General features: G+C 61.8%; 2 protein-coding genes across 2 annotated transcripts; both read right to left on the reverse strand.

The window, feature by feature from the left end:
- Positions 1-52: 52 nt before the first annotated feature.
- On the reverse strand, positions 53-11,088 carry ZNF512B (zinc finger protein 512B). The gene is made up of 18 exons (XM_088026866.1): positions 11,048-11,088; positions 9,013-9,138; positions 8,561-8,703; positions 8,065-8,193; positions 7,265-7,941; positions 6,956-7,182; positions 6,770-6,841; positions 6,530-6,676; positions 6,241-6,365; positions 6,077-6,169; positions 5,777-5,875; positions 5,523-5,693; positions 5,161-5,355; positions 4,841-4,942; positions 4,499-4,561; positions 3,830-3,928; positions 3,311-3,578; positions 53-1,695 (listed from the first exon to the last, which is right to left on the reverse strand). Exons 2-17 carry the CDS (start codon positions 9,134-9,136, stop codon positions 3,327-3,329), a joined length of 2,718 nt encoding a protein of 905 aa, XP_087882992.1. The 5' UTR covers positions 9,137-9,138; positions 11,048-11,088; the 3' UTR covers positions 53-1,695; positions 3,311-3,326.
- Positions 11,089-13,389: 2,301 nt separating this feature from the next.
- SAMD10 (sterile alpha motif domain containing 10) lies at positions 13,390-18,065 on the reverse strand. Its single transcript, XM_028095723.2, has 5 exons — positions 17,857-18,065; positions 15,723-15,904; positions 15,474-15,645; positions 14,982-15,122; positions 13,390-14,790 (listed from the first exon to the last, which is right to left on the reverse strand). The coding sequence occupies exons 1-5, from the start codon at positions 17,945-17,947 to the stop codon at positions 14,768-14,770; spliced, it is 609 nt and encodes a 202-aa protein (XP_027951524.1). The 5' UTR covers positions 17,948-18,065; the 3' UTR covers positions 13,390-14,767.
- Positions 18,066-18,851: the final 786 nt, after the last annotated feature.

Here is an 18,851-nt window from a genome sequence, read left to right on the forward strand (position 1 = left end):
GGGAAGGATTCCCACCCCAAGCTTTACCACAAACTCAGCCGCACAAAGCCCCTGGAAAAAAATCAATAAACATTTATTTGATACAGTCATATTTAATACATACAGTTGATGGCCCACCCCCGCGCCACTTTGGGCCGGGAGGCGGGGACGAGGACCGGGGACAGATGGTCACAAGGTGGGCAGGGCCCGAGCTCACCGTCAAAACATCTTGCAAATAAACACTTTGTAGATAGAATATATATGTATATATATGGTTACAAGTGATAGCTGGAACCTCTCTTTCAAAATGCACTTATGTACGGAGAACTGGCATTAAAAAACCCAAACCAAGAAACCCAAAGCACAGGATGTGTGGTTGCCGGGCCAGAGCTGCTGGCCAGGCCCCCGAACCCCAGGCCTCCGGGGCAAGCCACCTGGGGCCCACCGACCTGGACACACCGGGACAGCCCTGCCCTCCGCAGACCAGGGCGCACCCGTTCTCTCCCTTCTGAACCGGAGGGACAGCAGGGGGGCTGCAATGGGAGGGCCACTGGTCACACCAGGATGCACCCTCATCTGCCTTTGCACAAGCAAATAAAGTGCATCCTCTTTTTGTGTGAAGTGTCAGCCCCTTGAGTCGGCCCCTTCCTGTTCTCAGGGCAGGATGGGGGAGGCGGTGGGCTGGGCCAGAGGTAGATCTTCAGAAAGGGACCTGGCATTGTGCCCTGGGCTTGGGTCTTGGGCAGGGTCCGTGCCCACCATGCCCCGGGGGGTCTGCCACGCCAGTCCCTCTCATCGAAGGTGTCAATCAAGGCCAGGTGGTTACCTGGCTGAACGCCCACCAGAGCGGGAGATGGGCAGATCCTGCTGAGCCCCCCCCAGGGCTCTGCTCCCTTTGGAGGAGGGCTCTGCCGACCAGCTCACCAGTGCCACTCACCAGAGCATGGGAAGCAGGCAAGGAAGAAGGGAGAGAGGGGTCCGACCCAACAGCCATGTTTGGCAGCAGCTCCCCACACCCACTTTAAAGACAAAGAAGGGGGTTAAAGTGCTAAACATCAAGTTACCCAGGACCCCACCTCTTCCCACACATCTCGGCGGGGTTCCCAAACCAGGGACCATCTGTGGACTTCAGGGGGCGACCTGGAAACTCACCCCCCAGCAAAAAACCAGCCCCCCACTCCCCAAGGGCCAAGTACCTGAGAGGCTGGGGCGGACGGCCGTCCCCAGCAGAGGTGTTGAGGTCCAACCTCCTCCAGCCACTGGTGACAAGGACAAAATGCACCTAGGGCTCCTGCCAGCCCTGCCCAAGGCTGCCCCTGCAGTGGCTGCCTGACCCCACCTCTGCCCCCACCAGCTGTACACCATAGTGACCCCCAGAACACAGAAAAGAAAACCCTTCTGCCCATGCAGTCCAAAGCCCTGCCCACACTGCCCTCCCTTGACCTTTGACACTGGATCACACCCACCTGCCCATGCCTCTACCCTTTGATCAAATCAAGGTGTGTGTGACTGGGGGTAGCCCATGTCTCTATACCCCCTCCCTACATCAGGCCAGGATTGCCCAAGTCAGAGCCTTTTGGCCAAAGGAAGAAGCTGGAGACAGGCAGCACGACATGCCCCAGAGGCCCCCCTGGAACCTGTCTCCTTACTGCAGAGCTAGGAGAGCTGAGCCCGACTGGGAGCCTCTCCTCTTCTGGGACTAGATGAGGACGGGAGCTGGGGGGGGGCGGGGCAGAGAGGTGCCCAGTCAGCACTGCCTCCCTGAGCAGGGGAGAGACACCCCCTCAGTCCCCAGATCCACCGTCGGCACCAGGAAACCCTTAGCACCAAAATGTCAGATTGTTGTGTTTTTGTATAAAAAACAGAATAAAAAAAAGGTTGTTACTTGTCACAGCAACAAGACTGGCATCCACTACACCCAGGAGACACACGCACACGGGCAAATATCAAAATTCACATCGTCCAGGATCGGCAAGACCGAGCCCTCAGCCCACCCCCACCCCCCAGTGGGAAATAGCCTCTGTCCAAACCCAGGGGCTCTGAGGATCCTCCTCCTCCCTACACTGCCAAAGTTGGAAGGTGGGGCCCAGGGAGGAGACCAGAGGCAGTGTGGCCACCTCCTCTGGGTGCCCTGAACCCTAGTCAACCTGCACACCTAGCCATCCCCTTTGGGGCCCAACACAGAGCCACAGAGCTGCCACCAACACAATGTGACCTTGGGCAAGCTCCCTCCCTGGCCTTTAGCTCTCATATCAAAAGACCACACAACCAGAAACAAAAGGGCAGGTAAAAAAAGGGGGATGGGGACTCCCACGGGAGCCTAGCCACAAGCCAACCCAGACCAGCAGACAGAAGGCTGATTCCCACAGGGATTACTCTTCAGGGCTGGGCCCCAGTTCCCCACCCCACATGCCTGTGGGTCCCAGGCTGACCCCAGAGCCTAGACTGGCCCATCTCTAACCTGTTGGACTGCCCCAACCTAGACCAGTGGCGTTAGTGAAGCTGGAGACTGGAGGCAAAGCTGTGCTCCACGCGGCCCCCCACCCCCTGCTCCTGCAGCCCTGCAGGTCAGACCAGAACCCTCCCCTCGCCCCAGGCAGGGAGCACCCATGGAGATGGGACGGCAGAGAGTCCACCCACCATGATGGACAGGGGCCAGTGGGGCAGGAGCCCAAGCACAGCAAGGGTTGCACAGGCAGGGGAGGGTAGGCCTGGAGAGGTAGAGAACAGAAGCAGAGGACCGAGGCGGAAGGACAAGGGAGGCCACGGTGGGGCAGGCTGTCAGGTCAGCACGGTAGCAGTCAGACTCAGGGTCTGTCCTGGGAGGTAGCTGGGGGTGCTGGGGCCCAGTGTCGGGTGGAGAGGTGAGGCTGCTCAGGTGCCCTCATCAGCCCAGAACCATGGGTCACCAAGGACCCCCAAGCCTTGAGCCTGAGAAAGCAGACGGGGCATGGAGCTCACACGGTGAAGGCCCGCTGCCTGCCCTGCACCGCCCTGTGGCCCTGAGGCCTAAGCTGCAGACCCTCCTCCTGCCCACCCGGGGCCCCCGACTCTGCCAGGCCCATGAATGTCCCTGCACACTACTGTGTGTCTGTTACTGCCACAGGCCCTCCCCCAAGGGACCCCCAGCCCTGTGTGCCTTCCACAGCCTGCACCGGGGGTGGGGGGGGGCACCTTCAGGAAGGAGAGAGGGGCTGGCTGCCTCCACTGGACAGATGAACAGGCAGGGGTGGGGGATGGAGAACTGGAGAGCAGGAGGTGCTGGAGCTAGCTACCCCTGCCCTCAACAGAGTGGACCTGGCATCCAGTGTGGGGGCCAGGCCCCACCCACCTGCCAGCCACCACGCTCACTTCTCAGGGGCCTTGCTGGCTCCCATCTTCCGGCCAGTGGAGCCCCGGGCTCCCTTGTCTCTGCCTCCTGGGGGCCAGTCGTCCCGACGGGGGGGGATCTTGGGCGCGGGCTCCTCAGGGGTCCGCTCCTTGGGCTTTCGGCCTCTCTTCTTTCCGCCCGCCAGACTCCTCTTCTCCTCTTTCTTGGGCGCCAGTGAGTCCTGGCTCCTGTGTTTGGGAAGTGGGTCTGCCGAAGTACGAAACCAGTTCTGGAAAGAAAATACACAATGTAGACCCTGGGGCAGGAGGTGCTGGGCACTGGGGCTAGGCAGGCCACTGCACTAAGGTGGCTGAGCAGCACCCAAGCTTCTCTGCTCCTCCAGGGAAGCCAGAAGCCCCGCTGAAGGGAAACCAGCAGATCTCTCAACTTTGGCTGCTCACTCCAAGGCCATACAAGCCGTCGCCCCCCCCCACCCCCGCACTCCCGCCCAGGCCCAGCAGGGCGCTCAGCCCATCCCACCTCTGCATGGGTCTTGAGGATGTGGTATTTGACGCCACTCTCAGAGCTGAACTCCTTCGGACACAGCAGACAACAATACTTCCCCACCAGGTGGTCTCCCTGCAAGGCACAGGGCGGGCTGGCCCCCAGAGATTGAACCCCACCCCCACCCCTTGGAAGACCAGAAACACCAGCTCCAACCAGGGCACCTGCCTCTCTGCCTGCACCTTTGTGCCTATAGGGTTGAGGCACCCACAGCTCATCTGGCTGGGTGCTCAACAGGTGGGCTTCCGGGACCCATGAGGCTTCTCTGTGGCAGGACCTTGGAGTTGCCCCCACTACGGGAAGATAAGGGACACAGAGAGAATGGGAAGAGGCAGGTACCCCGGGAAAGGGTTGCAGCCTTTTCTTGAGGGCCCTCACCCCAAGCCCAGGTCAGTGTGTCCACTTACACCCACACACACAAGGAGCCCCTGTGGGCAGAACAACTTGGGGCTGACGGACTCATGGATAGGGCTGGAGTACCCTCGGCAGGGCTGGCCACTGGGCCCTGGCCAGTCCCTGCGCTTATGGAGGAGGCTGCCCCATGGGGGTAGGGTAGGGTCACACACCCAACGTGTGGGGACCTCTAGGGGTTGGCTGGGAGTGTCAAGCACCCGCCCCACCCTGACAAAGGGCCTGGGGACTGACCTTGCTGCAGCTAGCAAGATGCGCCTTAAGACCAGACACACTGGAGTAGATGGCTTCACAGCACTGGGGACAGAAGGCAACCGTGAGAGAGGGCCTCCCAGCAGACGCTCCCAACAAATATACACGCACCCACTGCCCACGGGATATGAGTGCAGGGCTTGGCCCCAGGAATCTTGGGGTATGGGCAGGCGGGACCTCTCCATCTAAGGACCCTGCAGAGGCCCAGGGATCACAGGTGAGCTGGTCACTTGGAGGCCCCCTCCCCAGGGCCATACCTGAGCTCTTTGTCCTTGAATATCCCAGTGTGCCCACAACCCACTCCACCAGCCTGCCCCAACTCACGTCATTGGGGCAGTTGACATGGCCTTTCTCCTTGACTTCATTCTTCCATGCCTCCAGCAGCTGGGGGTTGAGCGTGGGGAGGCCTGGCCGAGTGTAGTTGAGCTGTAAAAACAGGTGCACACTGGGGTGAGCCCAGTGGGCCTGCGTAAGGGGAGCTCCCAAGTGCCAGGCCGGGGCTGAGCCCAGATACCCACAGCTGCTTGAAGGACCTCAACTGCACCCTCCACATATGTAAGATCTGAACCTGGACAATCAGCCAATGGCCCAGGTCACAGGGGCAGGGCTGCCACAGGGGACCCGGAGCTAAGTCATGTCCTCACCCGGGCAGTCTCAGGTACCAGGTCGTCCTTCACCCGCCGCTTGGTCCAGTCTCGAGCCAGTTCGTCCTCCGCAATCTCCTGCAGGTGGAATACAGCCACCTGGGCCGACGTGCGGCGGATGCGGCCGCTGGGGGTCCGCTCGACTCCCAGCAGGTCCTCAGTTTCAGGGGGCTTGTCCTCAGGCTCCTCAGGTGGCTGCAGAGCAGGGAGGCTGGAGTGAACCACGGGAGCCACGGGAGCCATGGGGCATATGGGCCATGAGTAGCAAACACAGAGGCACCTTGGCGGGGGGGGTCCCAGGCTCACGACTCCTCATGCACTCGGCCCCCAGGAAGGGAGGACCCAGGCCACGGGCTGCTCACCGGGGCCGTGTGCTCTGAGCGCATGTGGTAATCGTGTCCAGCCTTGGAGCGGTAGGTCTTTCCACAGTGGGTGCAGGGGAAGGAGGGGCTGTCCACCTCACACGGAGGCTTTCCACAGCGTCGCTGGTGGTACTGGTAGCCCATGAGGCTGGAGAAGGCGGCCCCACAGCCCTGGGGTCGGGCGTGGGTAAGTGGCCAGCAAGAGGCTGGGCCCCATCCCACACGTGGGCCCCGCACCCCGCCGTCCCACTGACCTCCTGGGGGCAGCGCAGCCTCCCCATCTGTTTCAGCACCTTGCGCAGCCGCTCCCGCTCCTCCTGCTCACTCCCCTCCGAGGCCTCAGCGTCAGAGGGCTGGGGGGCAGGCCCAGCCTTAAGATCCCCACCACCACAGGGCCCCTGCCCCTGCCCAGGATCAGGGCCACAGATGTCCAAGGTCAGGCATGGGAGCCACTATGCTCTGCTGCCACGTGGTGATGAAAGGTCAGCAGGCAGGGCAGGGGGGGCGGGAGGGGGATGGACTAGAAAGCCAGCGGCGGGCGGGTCAGGGTGTACCTTGGCGCTGTGTTCGGCCATGGTGTGGTAGTTGAGGCCGGCCTTCGATTTGAACTGTTTCCGACAGTGCTGACACTTGAGAGCGTCCTGCAGCTGCAGACACGTCCCGGCCGTGAGACGCTGACTCTGAGCCCCTCCCCACCCGGATCCCCGGGCAGCTTTACCTTCTGACACACTTCCATGTGCTTCTTGAGCCCCACAAGGGTCTTTCGGGTGACCACATTGCAGGTGGGGCAGACGGCCTCCCCCCGTTCATGGATGGCCCGCTGCCACTGCTCCTCAGGGCCACCTGTGGGGCAGGGCCAGGGCCTCAGGGACTGGTGGGGGCTCCCGGACGCCCTGGATGCCAAGCACAGGACCCACGGTCCACACTCAGCCCCCAGTCCCTGTGGTCCAGGATCTGCCCCACAGTTGAGATCTGTCCTGGGCCCCGCCTCCCGGCAGCCCCCCGACCTGGAGCTGGGTGGGCCGTGGGGGCCGGCACTTCCTTGCTGACAGTGCTAGCCGGAGCCAGCACCTTCTTCCGCACGTCCTCAGGGCCCGGCCCCTCCTGCTTCTTGGCACGGTGCATGCGGGATTTGTCCTCTGCCTTGGTTAGGCCTGCGTGCACACACAGGAGAAGGCAGCTGTGAGCCAAGGGTGCAGTCACACGTGTGCATCCAGCTCCAGATGCTCAACGGGCCAGGGCCCTACCTTTGAGTCCGAAGGTCCCTGAGATGGACGGCTGCTCCCCTGTAAACTTCTTGGGTGTTTTCTGTTTCCTTCCTGACTCGGGGGAGAGAAGACAGGGGCCGAGGTTCTGGTCAAATAACCATCGGGAAGCTTGGGCCAGCGGACGGCTACCCCATGCCAGCCACTGCCCCCCCGCTCTCCTCTTACTGTGCTTTGTGCGCTCTGCTCCCGCCTCGGGTGGGGACACAGGGCCTGCGGCCCTCGGTGCTTCCTTGCTCCCCAAGAGCCTGCTGCCCAGGGAGAGGGGGCTGCCACCGGGGTCTGTGCTCAGCTGGAAGGCCGAGCTGTGGCCCGTGGTGGAGGGGCCATACTCCCCGTTCTCCGGCCTCGCCTGCTTTGGCAGGATGGGGCAGGCATCCAGGCTGTCCGCTGCCCTGCAGGGAGCAGGCAGGTGAGGGGCAGGAGGGCCCACTTTGGGCCCTGTTACCACCTCCAACCCAGAAGGAGACCCCATACCTTTTCTTACCGCTGCTCCTCCCCGTGGCACGAGGAGCTTTGTTCTCAGACTTGGTCAGCAGCACCATTTTGCAAGGTGGTGTGTGTCTGCTGATGGCGATGGGCCGGCTGACCGTCACTGGCTTACTGACCACAACGGGCCTGCTGACTGTCACTGGCTTCGTGACTGGCATGGGTTTCGTAACCGTCACAAGCTTTGTCATCGGCACCGGTTTGTTGATGGTCACTGGTTTGGTAACCGGCACAGATTTGGTGACTGGCACTGGCTTATTGAGAGTCACTGGCTTGGTGACTGGCACAGGTTTGGTGACCGGCACAGACTTGGTGACTGGTATGGGTTTGGTGACCGGCACAGGCCTGCTGACCGGCACAGGCCTGCTGACCGTCACTGGCTTGGTGACCGGCACAGGCCTGCTGACCGTCACTGGCTTGCTGATGCCGATGGGTTTGCTGACACCCACAGGTTTGCCAATAGTGACAGGTTTGCTCACTCCAATGGGCTTGCTGACCCCAACGGGCCGGCTGATGGTGACCGGCCGGCTGACTGGCCCAGGCTTGGGGGCAGGCAGGGGTCGGTCCATGTGGTTCCAAATGCGGTGCTTCTCCAGCTGGGTCTTGGAGGTGAAGGCAGCCTCACAGAAGGGGCAGGGAAAGGTCAGCCTTTCTGGGATGGCGCCCTGAGGGGAAGGGCAGACATGGGGAGGACAGCCTGAGGCCACTGCCCGCACACACCCTGCACAGGCAGGTGGGGCAGGGTGGGCCCCGGGCTTCTCCCTCCTCCCTGCCCCACTGCCCCTTACCCCTTGACACCGCTGGTAATGATACTTGAGCCCGTAGATGCTGGGGAATTCCAGCCAGCACCCTGAGTTTGGACACTTCACCCTTGAGTGGGCCTTGAATTCGTCTTTCCACTGGTTCATCAGGGAGAGCTGGGCATGGAAAAGGCGAGGCTGCTGACCCTTCAGCCAGCTGGGCCTCTGCCAAGCCCAGCCCCAGACTCAGCACCCTCCCCAGGCCTGCAGGGCAGACAGGCAGCAAGAACCCCCGCACCTCAGGACTGCAGACAGACTCAGGCTGCTCCAAGCAGCGACTGTGTACTAGACCTGTTCTAAAGCCCCACAGACGTGGTCCACTAGGTCCCAGGCCACAACACGAAGCCTTAAAGCACGGAGTGACCCTCTGACACAGGCTGGGAGGGCTTGGGGCTGGATGTATGGCAAGCTAGCTAAGGCAGGGCAGTGGTCATGACAGGCAGATCCCAGCGTTGAGTCCCACCCCAGCCTTCAAGGAGCTCACAGGAATGTCTCGGAGGGCCTGGTTCTCAGCTTTCGGACGCCCCTTCTTCTTCCCTTCAGTCCTGTCACTGGCTGGACTTCCCGAGTCAAAGCAGAGTGGGGCCTGGCTGGGCACTGTCTGCCCACCCCGGGCCACTGGCATCCCTGCAACACATGATATGTCAAGGCTTAGAAGCTGTGCTGCCCACGGCCTCGCCTGCCACCCAGGGGGCTGGTCAGGCCTGGAATAAGCCCCACTTCCCCCATAGTGAAGCATGGGGAATGGGAGACTATGGTCAGCCTAGGACAAGAATCCAGGGCCCCAGGCTGCCCCCACCCTGGGAAGGCTCTCAAGAGCCCAGGCAGCCCAGGAGCCGGACCACTGGGGAACTGGGAGCCAGGCAGGAGTCCCACACCCAGCACTGGCTGCCCGCGATGATCGCCTAGAGTTGACCTTGGCCTGACCTCTCTTACCCAACTTTGGTGGGTCGTGCAGCACAGGAAGTCGGACCTCATTCCGGCCTCCATCCTTCCCAGGTCCACTCTTGGTGGACCCTGGGAGCCGGCGGCCTCCTCCAACGCAGAAGGGATCAGTCATCTCTGCACAGCAAGTGGACAGACCTGTGAGGCCTACCAGGCCTGAGTCAAGACTTGAAATGGGCTGGCCCTGAGCCCCGCCCCCCCAACAGGCCCCTCTCTGGCTCAGGAGAAGAGAGACTACCTGCTTATGTATTTGGCCACATGGGAAAATAGATGATGGAGGCCTCTGGCTTAGGGGACGGGCTGCCCAGATGAGATCCCCCCCAATTATACAGGAGACACAATTATCTTGGAAGCATCTAACACTGTCCTGAAACCCTCATCAGCTCCCACAGACTTCTTCTGTCCCCAGACACACAGTCCCAGAGAGTGCCAAGAATCACACCTGCTACTGGGCTGGGGGGGGGGGTAGAGAGTGTTCAGAAGGAAAGAGGTCAACAGCATCCCTCCCAGGGGCCAATTATGGCACCAGTATGGCTGCTAGCTCACGGGCTGTGCTGGCCCAGGACCTTGGGACACCTTTCTCCACAGCCCCACCCAGACCAAAGGCAATGCCACACTACTTGGGTGGGCGTCCCTGGATACTTCTCTCCACGACACAGGTGGCAGATGGCCAAGATGGGCACTGAGGGCCCCTAGCCTACTCCCCAACTTAGCAAGTTCCCCAGGCGACGTAGGTGGCTAAGGACCGGGCACCCTACAAGCACCTGGTTCTGGTCCCCATGCCAGCTGAACCTTCCGATCTGACCCTCTTCTCAGCCTTGTCTCCAGCAGGAATCCCTCAGCCAAACCTCTACCTGGCTGACCTCCTCCCCACCTCCACCCTCAAAAGCCTCTCTGTCCCCCACCTACAGGCCCACCAGCACCACTCCTCCAGAGACCACCAGCCACTGGCCACAAGGAATACCCCACTGCCCAAGGCTGGGTCTCCATAGGCCTGTTCTGCTGGGGGACCCCAGACCCTGAGAGCTGGGGGGAGGGACTCTGAGCTCAGCCCTTCTGGATCCTCCCACAGGGACACCCAAGGCCACAGGAAGGGGGCTGGGGGCAGTTGTGTGGGTAGGGGGCCCCTCTGGCAGTTCCCAACTAACTTTAGATCAGAGGAGATGGGGAGAGACTGCAGTGCCTAGAGGGGGTCCAGAGGCTGAGGTAAAAAGGTAAGGACAGTCACTACCCGCTGCCAAGGGGGTGCCCGTACCCTAAGCCTGGGGGGAGGTACGGGTCTACGTGGGCCTAAACAAACTTCTCCGAAGTCCTCACGAGGAAACTTCTAAAGGAGACTGCCAGCATCAGTCACCCCAGCCCCAGGATAACTCCAACAGCCTGGGGTGTGGGTGCCTGCCAAGAACCCACTTTCCAATCTCTCTCCAGCTTGGGTGGAGAATTCATAGCTGGGGGGTTGGGGACAGGGCTGCCCTAGGAGGCTGACACCCTCTTTCCATCCGGGACCTGTCACTTGCACAACAGGAGGAAGAGATTCCACCCTGCCTCAGGGCCCAGCAGGGTCGCAGGGGTGGGACCCTCGCGGGGGGGGGGGCGCGCCCCAAGCAACCCTGGCGGCAGGACCGGGGCCCAGGCTGGGCGCACGGATGAGGCTGGCCAGGGAACGCACACCTGGAGGCTGGCCTTGCCACCCACCTGCCACCTGCGGCCGAGGTGCGGAGCCCTGGCTTGGCCCCGAAACGGCCGATTGCAGGCGCCCGGGGGGGGGGGCGGGGGGGCGAAGGCAGTGAACCAAAATGGCGACTTTTTCTGGAGAAGGAGGAGGCAGGAGCGCGGCGCCGGCGCGGGGCGCGGCGCTGGGTGGGGGGGGCGGGGGGGGGTCCGGGCGCGGCGGGGGTGCGGCGGGCGGGGGCTCCGGGCCCGGCCCCCACACCCCCCCCCCGACCTGCGCGCGGGGTCAGGGTCGGGGACGCGGCCGAGCGACGGCTGCTCCGGGGTCCGGCCCGGGGCGCGGCCGGGGGCTTACCTGCGGCGCCCAGCGGGACGGCGGCCGGGGCGGGGGCCGGGGCCGGGGCGCTGGGCGCGGGGCGCGGGGTCCGGGCGGCGCAGGCTGCGCGCCGCGCTGCGCACATGCGCGCTCCCGCCCCTCCCACCTTTGACAGTTTTACTGTGGGGGGGAGGGGGCGAACTCTCGCGGTATTCCTGCAGCCGCTCCGCGACGGGGAGGAACGGGTTGGGGGGAGGGGGCCCATCGGCCGGGCCGGCCCCCTGTCCCCGCTCCCGGCTCCGTCGGTCAGGGCTCCGGTGCAAAGTGGCCAGTTATGCCGCCCGTGGGGCAAGAGGCGTTTTTCAGGCAATGGGGTAAACTGAGGCACTATAGGGGCTCTGGGAACTGCTCGAAGCCCAGGGTACGCGGATCCAAGCGACCAGATGCCTTTAGGTGCTGGCTCTGGGAGGGTGCAGCCATGGAGACTACCGTCCCCTGGGAGTCGAACTCCTGGCCCGTGGGAGTCTTGCGCGTGCAGAGCAGGATCTGGGTGTCTTCCAAAGAGCCCCGTGGCCACACTCAGAGGATTGCCTGGCTCCTAGCAGTGCTGGGGCAGTTTGAGGCCATGGGCCCTATTGGGGCTACTGACCGTTGGACCAGCCTCCGTCTGCTTCGGGTGGAGGTGATTCTAGGCCAGTCGTGCTTTGCTACACGGTACCCCAGAACCCGGGCCTGTGAGGGCACCCCAGTATCAGGTCTGGGGGAAATGGGGCACCAACCCTACCAGGACTTGGGAATAAATGAAGTAGGGGAAGAGGTACTAGTTGGGAAACAGTTGCAAGGTGCACCCTTCCCCACCCCCTACTCCTCTCCCGACTTCACACTTCTGTGTACCCTGGAACAGGTTGGGTGCATTGCTTGGGGGCAGGGCACAAAAGGTCAGATTGGGGTCTGCCTGTTCTCACAGGGATTCTTGGGACCTGCTTCTCTAATGGCTGGCACAAAGTGCTCACAGAGAGAGGGGTGGGGGCCCTCTGTGCAGGGTTCAGTGGGTTAGAACTTCCCTTGGAAATCAGAGCCAGAGAAAGGCCCACGTGACCCCAGGAGGAAGAGGGAGGGTCCTGTCCTTCCCTTATTGACGGAGCCCACACTGGGGGCAGGACATGCAGGATTTGGGGAGGGGTCAGTGCATGAGATGCAGACAAGTTTGTCATATTTCCCCATGTAAGTCTGCATGTTCACGTGTGTAATACATCAATGCCCATTGGTAGGTGTGTGTCTGAGTGACCATATGTGCTGGGCTGTGTCCTGTGTGGACGACTGATCTCAGCGTCTGTCTCTGTGTCCTGTACTAGTGGAAAAGGGTACCTGTCTGTATGTTAGTATCTGCATGACTAGACGCAAGGTGTGTGTGGGTGGAGGGACACCTGTATCTTAGATGTGTGTCCAGGCTACAGCATGCCTGGATGTCAGGACATTGTGTGCTGTGCCCCCTGTGTTTCTGTATGTTAGGGGGTCATTGTGTGTCAGGGGGTACTGTGGGTCTGGATACTAGCATCCTTGTGTCTCTGTGTGTCCAGACTCCGGTGGTCAGTTTATGCCTCTGTGTTACCGTGTGTCTGGTGGCCGTGTGAGTACCTGTGTCGGGGGTGTCGTGACCTGTGTGTTTCTCATGTTAGAGCATTACCCTGTGTGGGGCGCTTAACGGGGGCCCTCCAAGATTGCCACGTCAAATCCCTGGAACCCATGAATGGGACCTCATTTGGGAAAAAAAGGTCTTTGTAGATTTGCTTAAGGGAAGGGTTTGGAGATGAGAAGATCGTCCTGGATTGTCCAGGTGGTCCTTAAATCCGGTGACAAGTTTCCTTGTAGGAGGAAGATTTGATACAGACAGAAGGTGATGTGAGCACCGAGGCTGGGACAGAGTGACATGCCACGCGCCCAGGAGTCCCTGGGGCAGCCACAGAAGCTGGGGGAGGTGAGGAAGGGTTCTACGCGGGGCTCCAGGAGGCAGTGTGACCCTGCTGGGTTTCAGACTGGTGGCCTGCATTACTGGAACAAAATCCGTTTCTCTTGTGTTAAGCTTCCCAGTTGTGCTCATTTGTCACGGCAGCCCCAGGAAAGTAATGCACCTCTGTCCCTGCGTCCGGGTGCAGTCCACAGGGCTGAGCCCAGGACTCCAGCCCTCTGCCTCTTTCCCCACCTGGCCCTGGGGTAAACAGGAGCCCTGTCCAGATGCGACGCCACTGCCCCCTAGTGGCCCCGGCGAGGCACCTGAACTGGGCGCCGGCACCCTCTCCTCCCACAGCCAGGGGCCCCTCCACCCAGGGCTCTTCCCACTCTCAAACACCCAGTTGGCTGGAGCCGAACACACACTTGGGGCACTTGAGAACCAGCTTTATTTCTGGTCTTTTTGTCGGAATATAAAAAAGCGCAAAACAAAGAAGACAAGACAAGAGCATGGGGGCATGGGGGCATGGGGGCGAGACAAAAATGGGAGAAGGTGGGGGCAGTAATAGGAAGGACCCTCCGGAAAAGACAATGCCGTGATGGCACAAGGTGGGCTGGGACAATCAGGGTGGCCAGACAGGACATGGGGGCTTCCTATATCGGCCTACAGGATAGGGAGCACCAGGCCAGTTGTCCAAATTCCACTGGGGACCTGCAGCAACCAACCTCCCACCTGGAGGCCAGCTCAGGGCACAGAGAAGAGGCTGGAGGCTCAGCCTCATCTGTCCCTGAGATTTTCAGAGTTCCCTCGGGGAATGGGAAGGCAGAGGGACAAGAGGGCGGGGGCTACCAGGACCACCCTCACCGTCCCTCTGCTGGGCAGCACCAGTCCCAACCTTGGGCCCCTTGACCTGCCGAGTGGCTGCTCAGGGGCTGGCTGGGTCCCTGGTGGGTGGGTGTGGGGGAAGTAGCCCTCAGGACAGTGTCTTCTATGAATTCGGATTTTCCTGGGAAAGGAGCAGTGAGAACACACATGCCCCCAGCTGTGCCTCGGGGCAGCCCCCCAACAAATGTTGGGGGAGCAGGAGCTGGACTCCCAAACCCAAGGCCACAACATGGCTGAGGCTAATCCTGGCTATGGGGTCCTCATGGTGCTGTGTTAGGTCTTAGGCACCTGAGCAATCCCCAGACCTCTCTTGCTTCAGGTCCTGGGAATAGATGGGGGTGTGGTGAGGGTCTCAGAAATCATGAGGGAGAGCTCCTGGCGGTGCTGCTGACCATGGGGGGTGGGGGTGGCCCTGGCCAAAGGGAGCCTGCACAGTTTATCCCACCCTTGCCGGCAATTCTCTAGGTGCTGGGTGAAGGTGTAGAACTGGACAAATGGGCGGACACAAACCTCTTGCCCTGGGGAGGGCAGGATGCCCAGAGGGAGCATGACTCAGCAGGCAATAGGGGTGCTGACATCAGTGTGGGTGAAGGGAATATAAATAACAAAGAGACTCCCTGGGGGTCTAGGGGGGTAACCAGACCCTGCTCTGACTCCTGGTAGCTGCCCCGCACGCTGCCAGCAGCACCAGAGGGTGGATTTGGGCTCAGGTCCTGGGAGGAAGGGCCACACCCAAGCAGCCCCCACCTGCTCACAGCCCAGAATGCACAACCAGAGATGGCAATCCTGGTCCCACCTGGGCTGGGCTCAGCCCCTGGCGCCTCTGGCGGGGTCCGAGAGGGGCTGTGTGCCAGGTCTGCATCGTCCTTGCCACAGGCTTTGGTCACAGTGCTGGGGTCCGGGCTTCAAGCCCCAGGCAGCAGCTAGGACGTGTTTCCGAAAGAGGCTATGGGGTGGATGGGGGTGAGGACCGGTGGAGATCTCGGGCATCTCCGTTCTGCCCTGGGCACAGGACAGCCCTGACTGGCGCCTGCGGCTGCCCCCTGAGGTCAGGCCACCCATTCCACACTTGGGCCTCCCAGCCCAGCCTCTCCCCCACCCCCATGCCTCCCGGCACTCCTGGCTCCCCCCACTGACCTTGGCTGAGCAGCTGTAGGCTCCGCCCCTCCTCGCGCACCTGCAGGCGCAGCACCTGCTGTAGCACCTCTTGCCGCTGTGCTTCCTGTGCCAGCCCCATCCGCTGCAGTTTCTCCCCATTTAGCCGCAGCAGCGCCCGGCCTGAGAGCGAGGGGGAGAGGGCCGAGCCAAGGTCAGCATCCAAGGGGCATCAGGAGCCGAGGCCGAGAGAGAGAGAGAGAGAGAGAGAGAGAGAGAGAGAGAGGAGGGGCACACAGAGAGACTCAAGGACAGAGAGAGCGAGGTAGAGACACAGAGATTTAGAGAGACAGGGAAAGAAAGTGAGAGGTGGCGGAAAGGCAAGGGCAGGCAGAGCCCGGGCAGAGAAACACACTGGGGAGACTGAAGAGACTGGAAGGAGAGGTCGGCTCAGCAGGAAACAGAGAATGGAGGGAACAAGGGCTGGCTGGGGGGGTTCCCTATGCCCCTCCCCACACCCCGCCCCCAAGGCACCTGTGATGGCATGCTGGGAGAAGGCTTCCACATAGACGAGGTAGTTGTGGGGACAGTGCTTCTTGAGCCACTTGCACACATCCTGCTGACTCCACAGGACCACAGGCCTCGTCAGGCCGCCCAGGGAGGGGCTTGTGTGGTACAGGCCACAGTGGTCAGAGTACAGCCGGCCCTGTGGAGCAGATGGGTGGCAGCTGGGGTGAGGTGGTGGGAAGGGCAGGGGCTGAGGTGGGTACGGTGGGTGGGTACCTGGGGGGCCTCTGTGCCAGGCTGCTGCAGGAGCTTGACAGGCCGGCCACCAGCGGCCCTCTGGCTACGGGAGTCGTGCCACGTGAGGCTGGTGCCTGGTGTCCGAGGCAGGTGGCAGGGGATGCTCTCAGCAGACACCGTGTGCTCCAGGAGGGTTCGGCAGAAGCTGAAGTGTGCAGCGGCTGCAGAGCATGGGTGCCTGATCAGAGTGGTCAGGGGCAGGGCCAGAGGATCATCTCTCTGCAAACCAGCTCCCTGCTCAACCCATCCTCCCTCCAACAAAGGAGAGGGTCCCAAGCCCCCAAAGGTAGAAAGGAAGCGTGCAAAGGCTGTCTTGAGTACCCCACCCAGTCCAAAGATGATGAACTGGGAACGTCTTTCCTCTTCTGAGTGCATCTGGGGAGCAGGATGGATTCTGCTTAGATTAGAGAGACAATGTGCCCACCAGGGAGCGTAAGACTTATAGCCTGGTGAGGGGCTATCCTGAGACAGGCCTGATGTCATCCTTGCTTTGGGCTGACGAATGCTGAACCAAACCAGGGTTCAGGAAACCCAGACCAGGGAATGAGACCAGGCCCGTATGTCCTGGGAGACCCTGTGTGATGGTGACCCTCTGAGTATGCTGCCTGCCCATCACCATTGAAGGCACCCAGGCTCTGCGGCCGTACCTGGCATTTGAGACTTGGCTCCTGCCCTGCTGTGCTCATCTGCCAACCCATCAACAAGAAGCCTGAATGAACTCTGGGCAAGCCGGCAACCAGGATACCTGCTCTTCCACCTGCCACAGGGCCCTTGGCCCAGGACAGCTCCTGTGCATGCTGGGTGTCCAGCGGGCATGGGCTGCTCAGTGCAGGTGTGTAGGGCCCAGCCATATGCTCAGAGAGCCATAGTGACAGCTTGTGCCCTCTCTTCCCACACACACTTCATTACACTCAGGTTGTAGTTTCACCGTCATTTCTACCTTTGTTGCTCACATGGCTCACAGGAGGCAGACACCTGAACGGTCGCCTCCCAGCCCTTGCACAGGTCTTGGCACACAGGAGGTGCCCAGAAACATTGTGAATGGATGGGTGGATGAAGAAAGGCTCTGTGTGGTGTCCACAAGTCAGTAGAGCCCTGGGGAGAGGGAGGAACCTGGGCCCAGGCTTGCCCTCATCTTTACAGCATCTAGGTCCCAACTCAGCAGGCAGAAGCAAGTTCCTGGTCAGGGCCCTTGCCTCACTGGCTCTCAGCACTAGAATGAGAGACCCTCTCTCTCATGGACACACCTCAAGCCCTCAACTGAGGGCAGGGTTTGGCGATGTGCCCAGGAGGTCTCAGTAATGGGGAAAACCAATCACTCCCCCTCCTTCTACCCCTTAAGATTCCTTGGATTTAGCAACCCCTCTTCATTCTTGCAACTTCCCGGAATTGAATGACCCCAGGTGACTCTAAATTTGAGATCCAGGGTCAAACAGAGGGTGTGGCTGGTGCGGTCGCTGCCCTGATGTGGCTTCTAATATCGTGGAAGAAGACTTATTCTAAGCTGGCATCTTTCAGGGCACAGGTTCCTGAGCCACTTGGCCTCACATCGCAGGGCCTCACGGAGCCCGGCCGGGCCAGGGCAGGAGCCTGAAGCTCTGGGCGAACCAGTCGGACGCCACAGCGTGCGCTGCACCTGTCCGGGTCCAAGCCGGGCCCCGCCCATTTCCTGCCCTTGCTCGGGGAAGGATCTCCGTCTTTCCGTCTGTCCGCCCGTCGTTCCGTCCCTCCCTCTCAGCCCCAACGTCAGAATTCCAGCATAAAATGCGGCGGGGGCGCCCAAGCCCGGCTGTGGCCTCGGCTCTCTCTCGGCCCCACGGCAAGCGCTAGGGAAGGAAGGGCGCGCAAAGGAAAAGCGGACCGCGGGATGGTGCCGGCCTAAGGACAGGAGCCCCAGCCGGTAACCTCCAAGCCAAGGGTGCGCTGATCCCCAAAGCCTGAGGCCACCCCCCCAGCTCAGGACAAAGACACCAGGGACCCCGTTCGGCCAGGACGCGCCCCCCACTCCGCGCCAAGCCGTTACTTGGAGTCCGCCAGATCCCGCCCCCGTCCCTCTCGGCCCCCCCAGCCCCCAACCCGCGACATCCCCGCGCCCTGGTCCAGCCCTGCTCACCGTCCACATCCCGGCGCTCCCCGAAGCCGGCACGCACAGCCCCGGCGCGGCCTCGCGGGGGGCTCAGCTTGGTCCTTAGCTCCGTGAACATGGGGCCCAAGGATCCCGGGCCGGTGCACACGCCCCTCGCCGGGGGCAAGGCGGCCCGTGTGGCCGGCGGGGAACGCGCGCCGCTGCCCCGCCCCAGCCGGCCCCGCGCCCGAGCCGGTCCCCGCGCCCGGCGAGTCTGCGCGGCGAGGCACCTGCCTGTGAGCCCCAAGTGCCGGGCGCGCTCCGGGAGCTCCGAGGTGTGTCGGCGGCGCGCAGGTCTGCGTATGCAAAGGGTGTCTGCCGGGGTGTAAGGGGCGATCTCGCACACCTCGGCGTGGCTTCAAGGACGAGTGCCTCTGTGCACCTTTAGGGGTCCAGACATCTCAAGGGGCTTCTGAGGCAGGGAAATAAGGAAGCGATCTTCCCCACGCCGAGGGAGGGGGCAGGAGGGGAGCACTCTACCTGCTCCCGGGATCATCTGTCCACTGGGGCCCAGGGTCAAGGGCCAGACCGACCCCTCTCAACCATTTCCCTCCATTCTCCTACCTCAATTTACTGACTCCTTTATTCACGCGTTCTCCAGACCTCTCCAAAGGCACTTGCTTCCCCAGACCCTCTCTTTTTTTTTTAGGTTTTATTTATTTACTTGACAGTGAGAGAGGGAACTCAAGCAGGGGGAGTGGGAGAGGGAGAAGCAAGCTTCCTGCCGAGCAGGGAGCCCGATGCTGGGCTCCATCCCAGGACCCTGGGATCCTGACCTGAGCCGAAGGCAGACGCTTAACGACTGAGCCATCCTGGAGACCCAGACCTTCTCTTAACCCCCACCACAATGTGAAATCCAGGAAGACAGCCAGTCAGGGTCTCTCTCCTTCCCTCTGTAGCCCCAGAGTGACTCAGTGCCCAGGATGTGGCTCTGAAAGCAGTTTGGCTGGGAATGGGGAGGAGAGAGAAGCTCCGAGGAGGCT

The sequence above is a fragment of the Eumetopias jubatus genome, unplaced genomic scaffold (genome assembly GCF_037043125.1).
Source record: "Eumetopias jubatus isolate StellerSeaLion01/CBP00866 unplaced genomic scaffold, mEumJub1_p1.0 scaffold_9, whole genome shotgun sequence".
Lineage (NCBI taxonomy): Eukaryota > Metazoa > Chordata > Mammalia > Carnivora > Otariidae > Eumetopias > Eumetopias jubatus.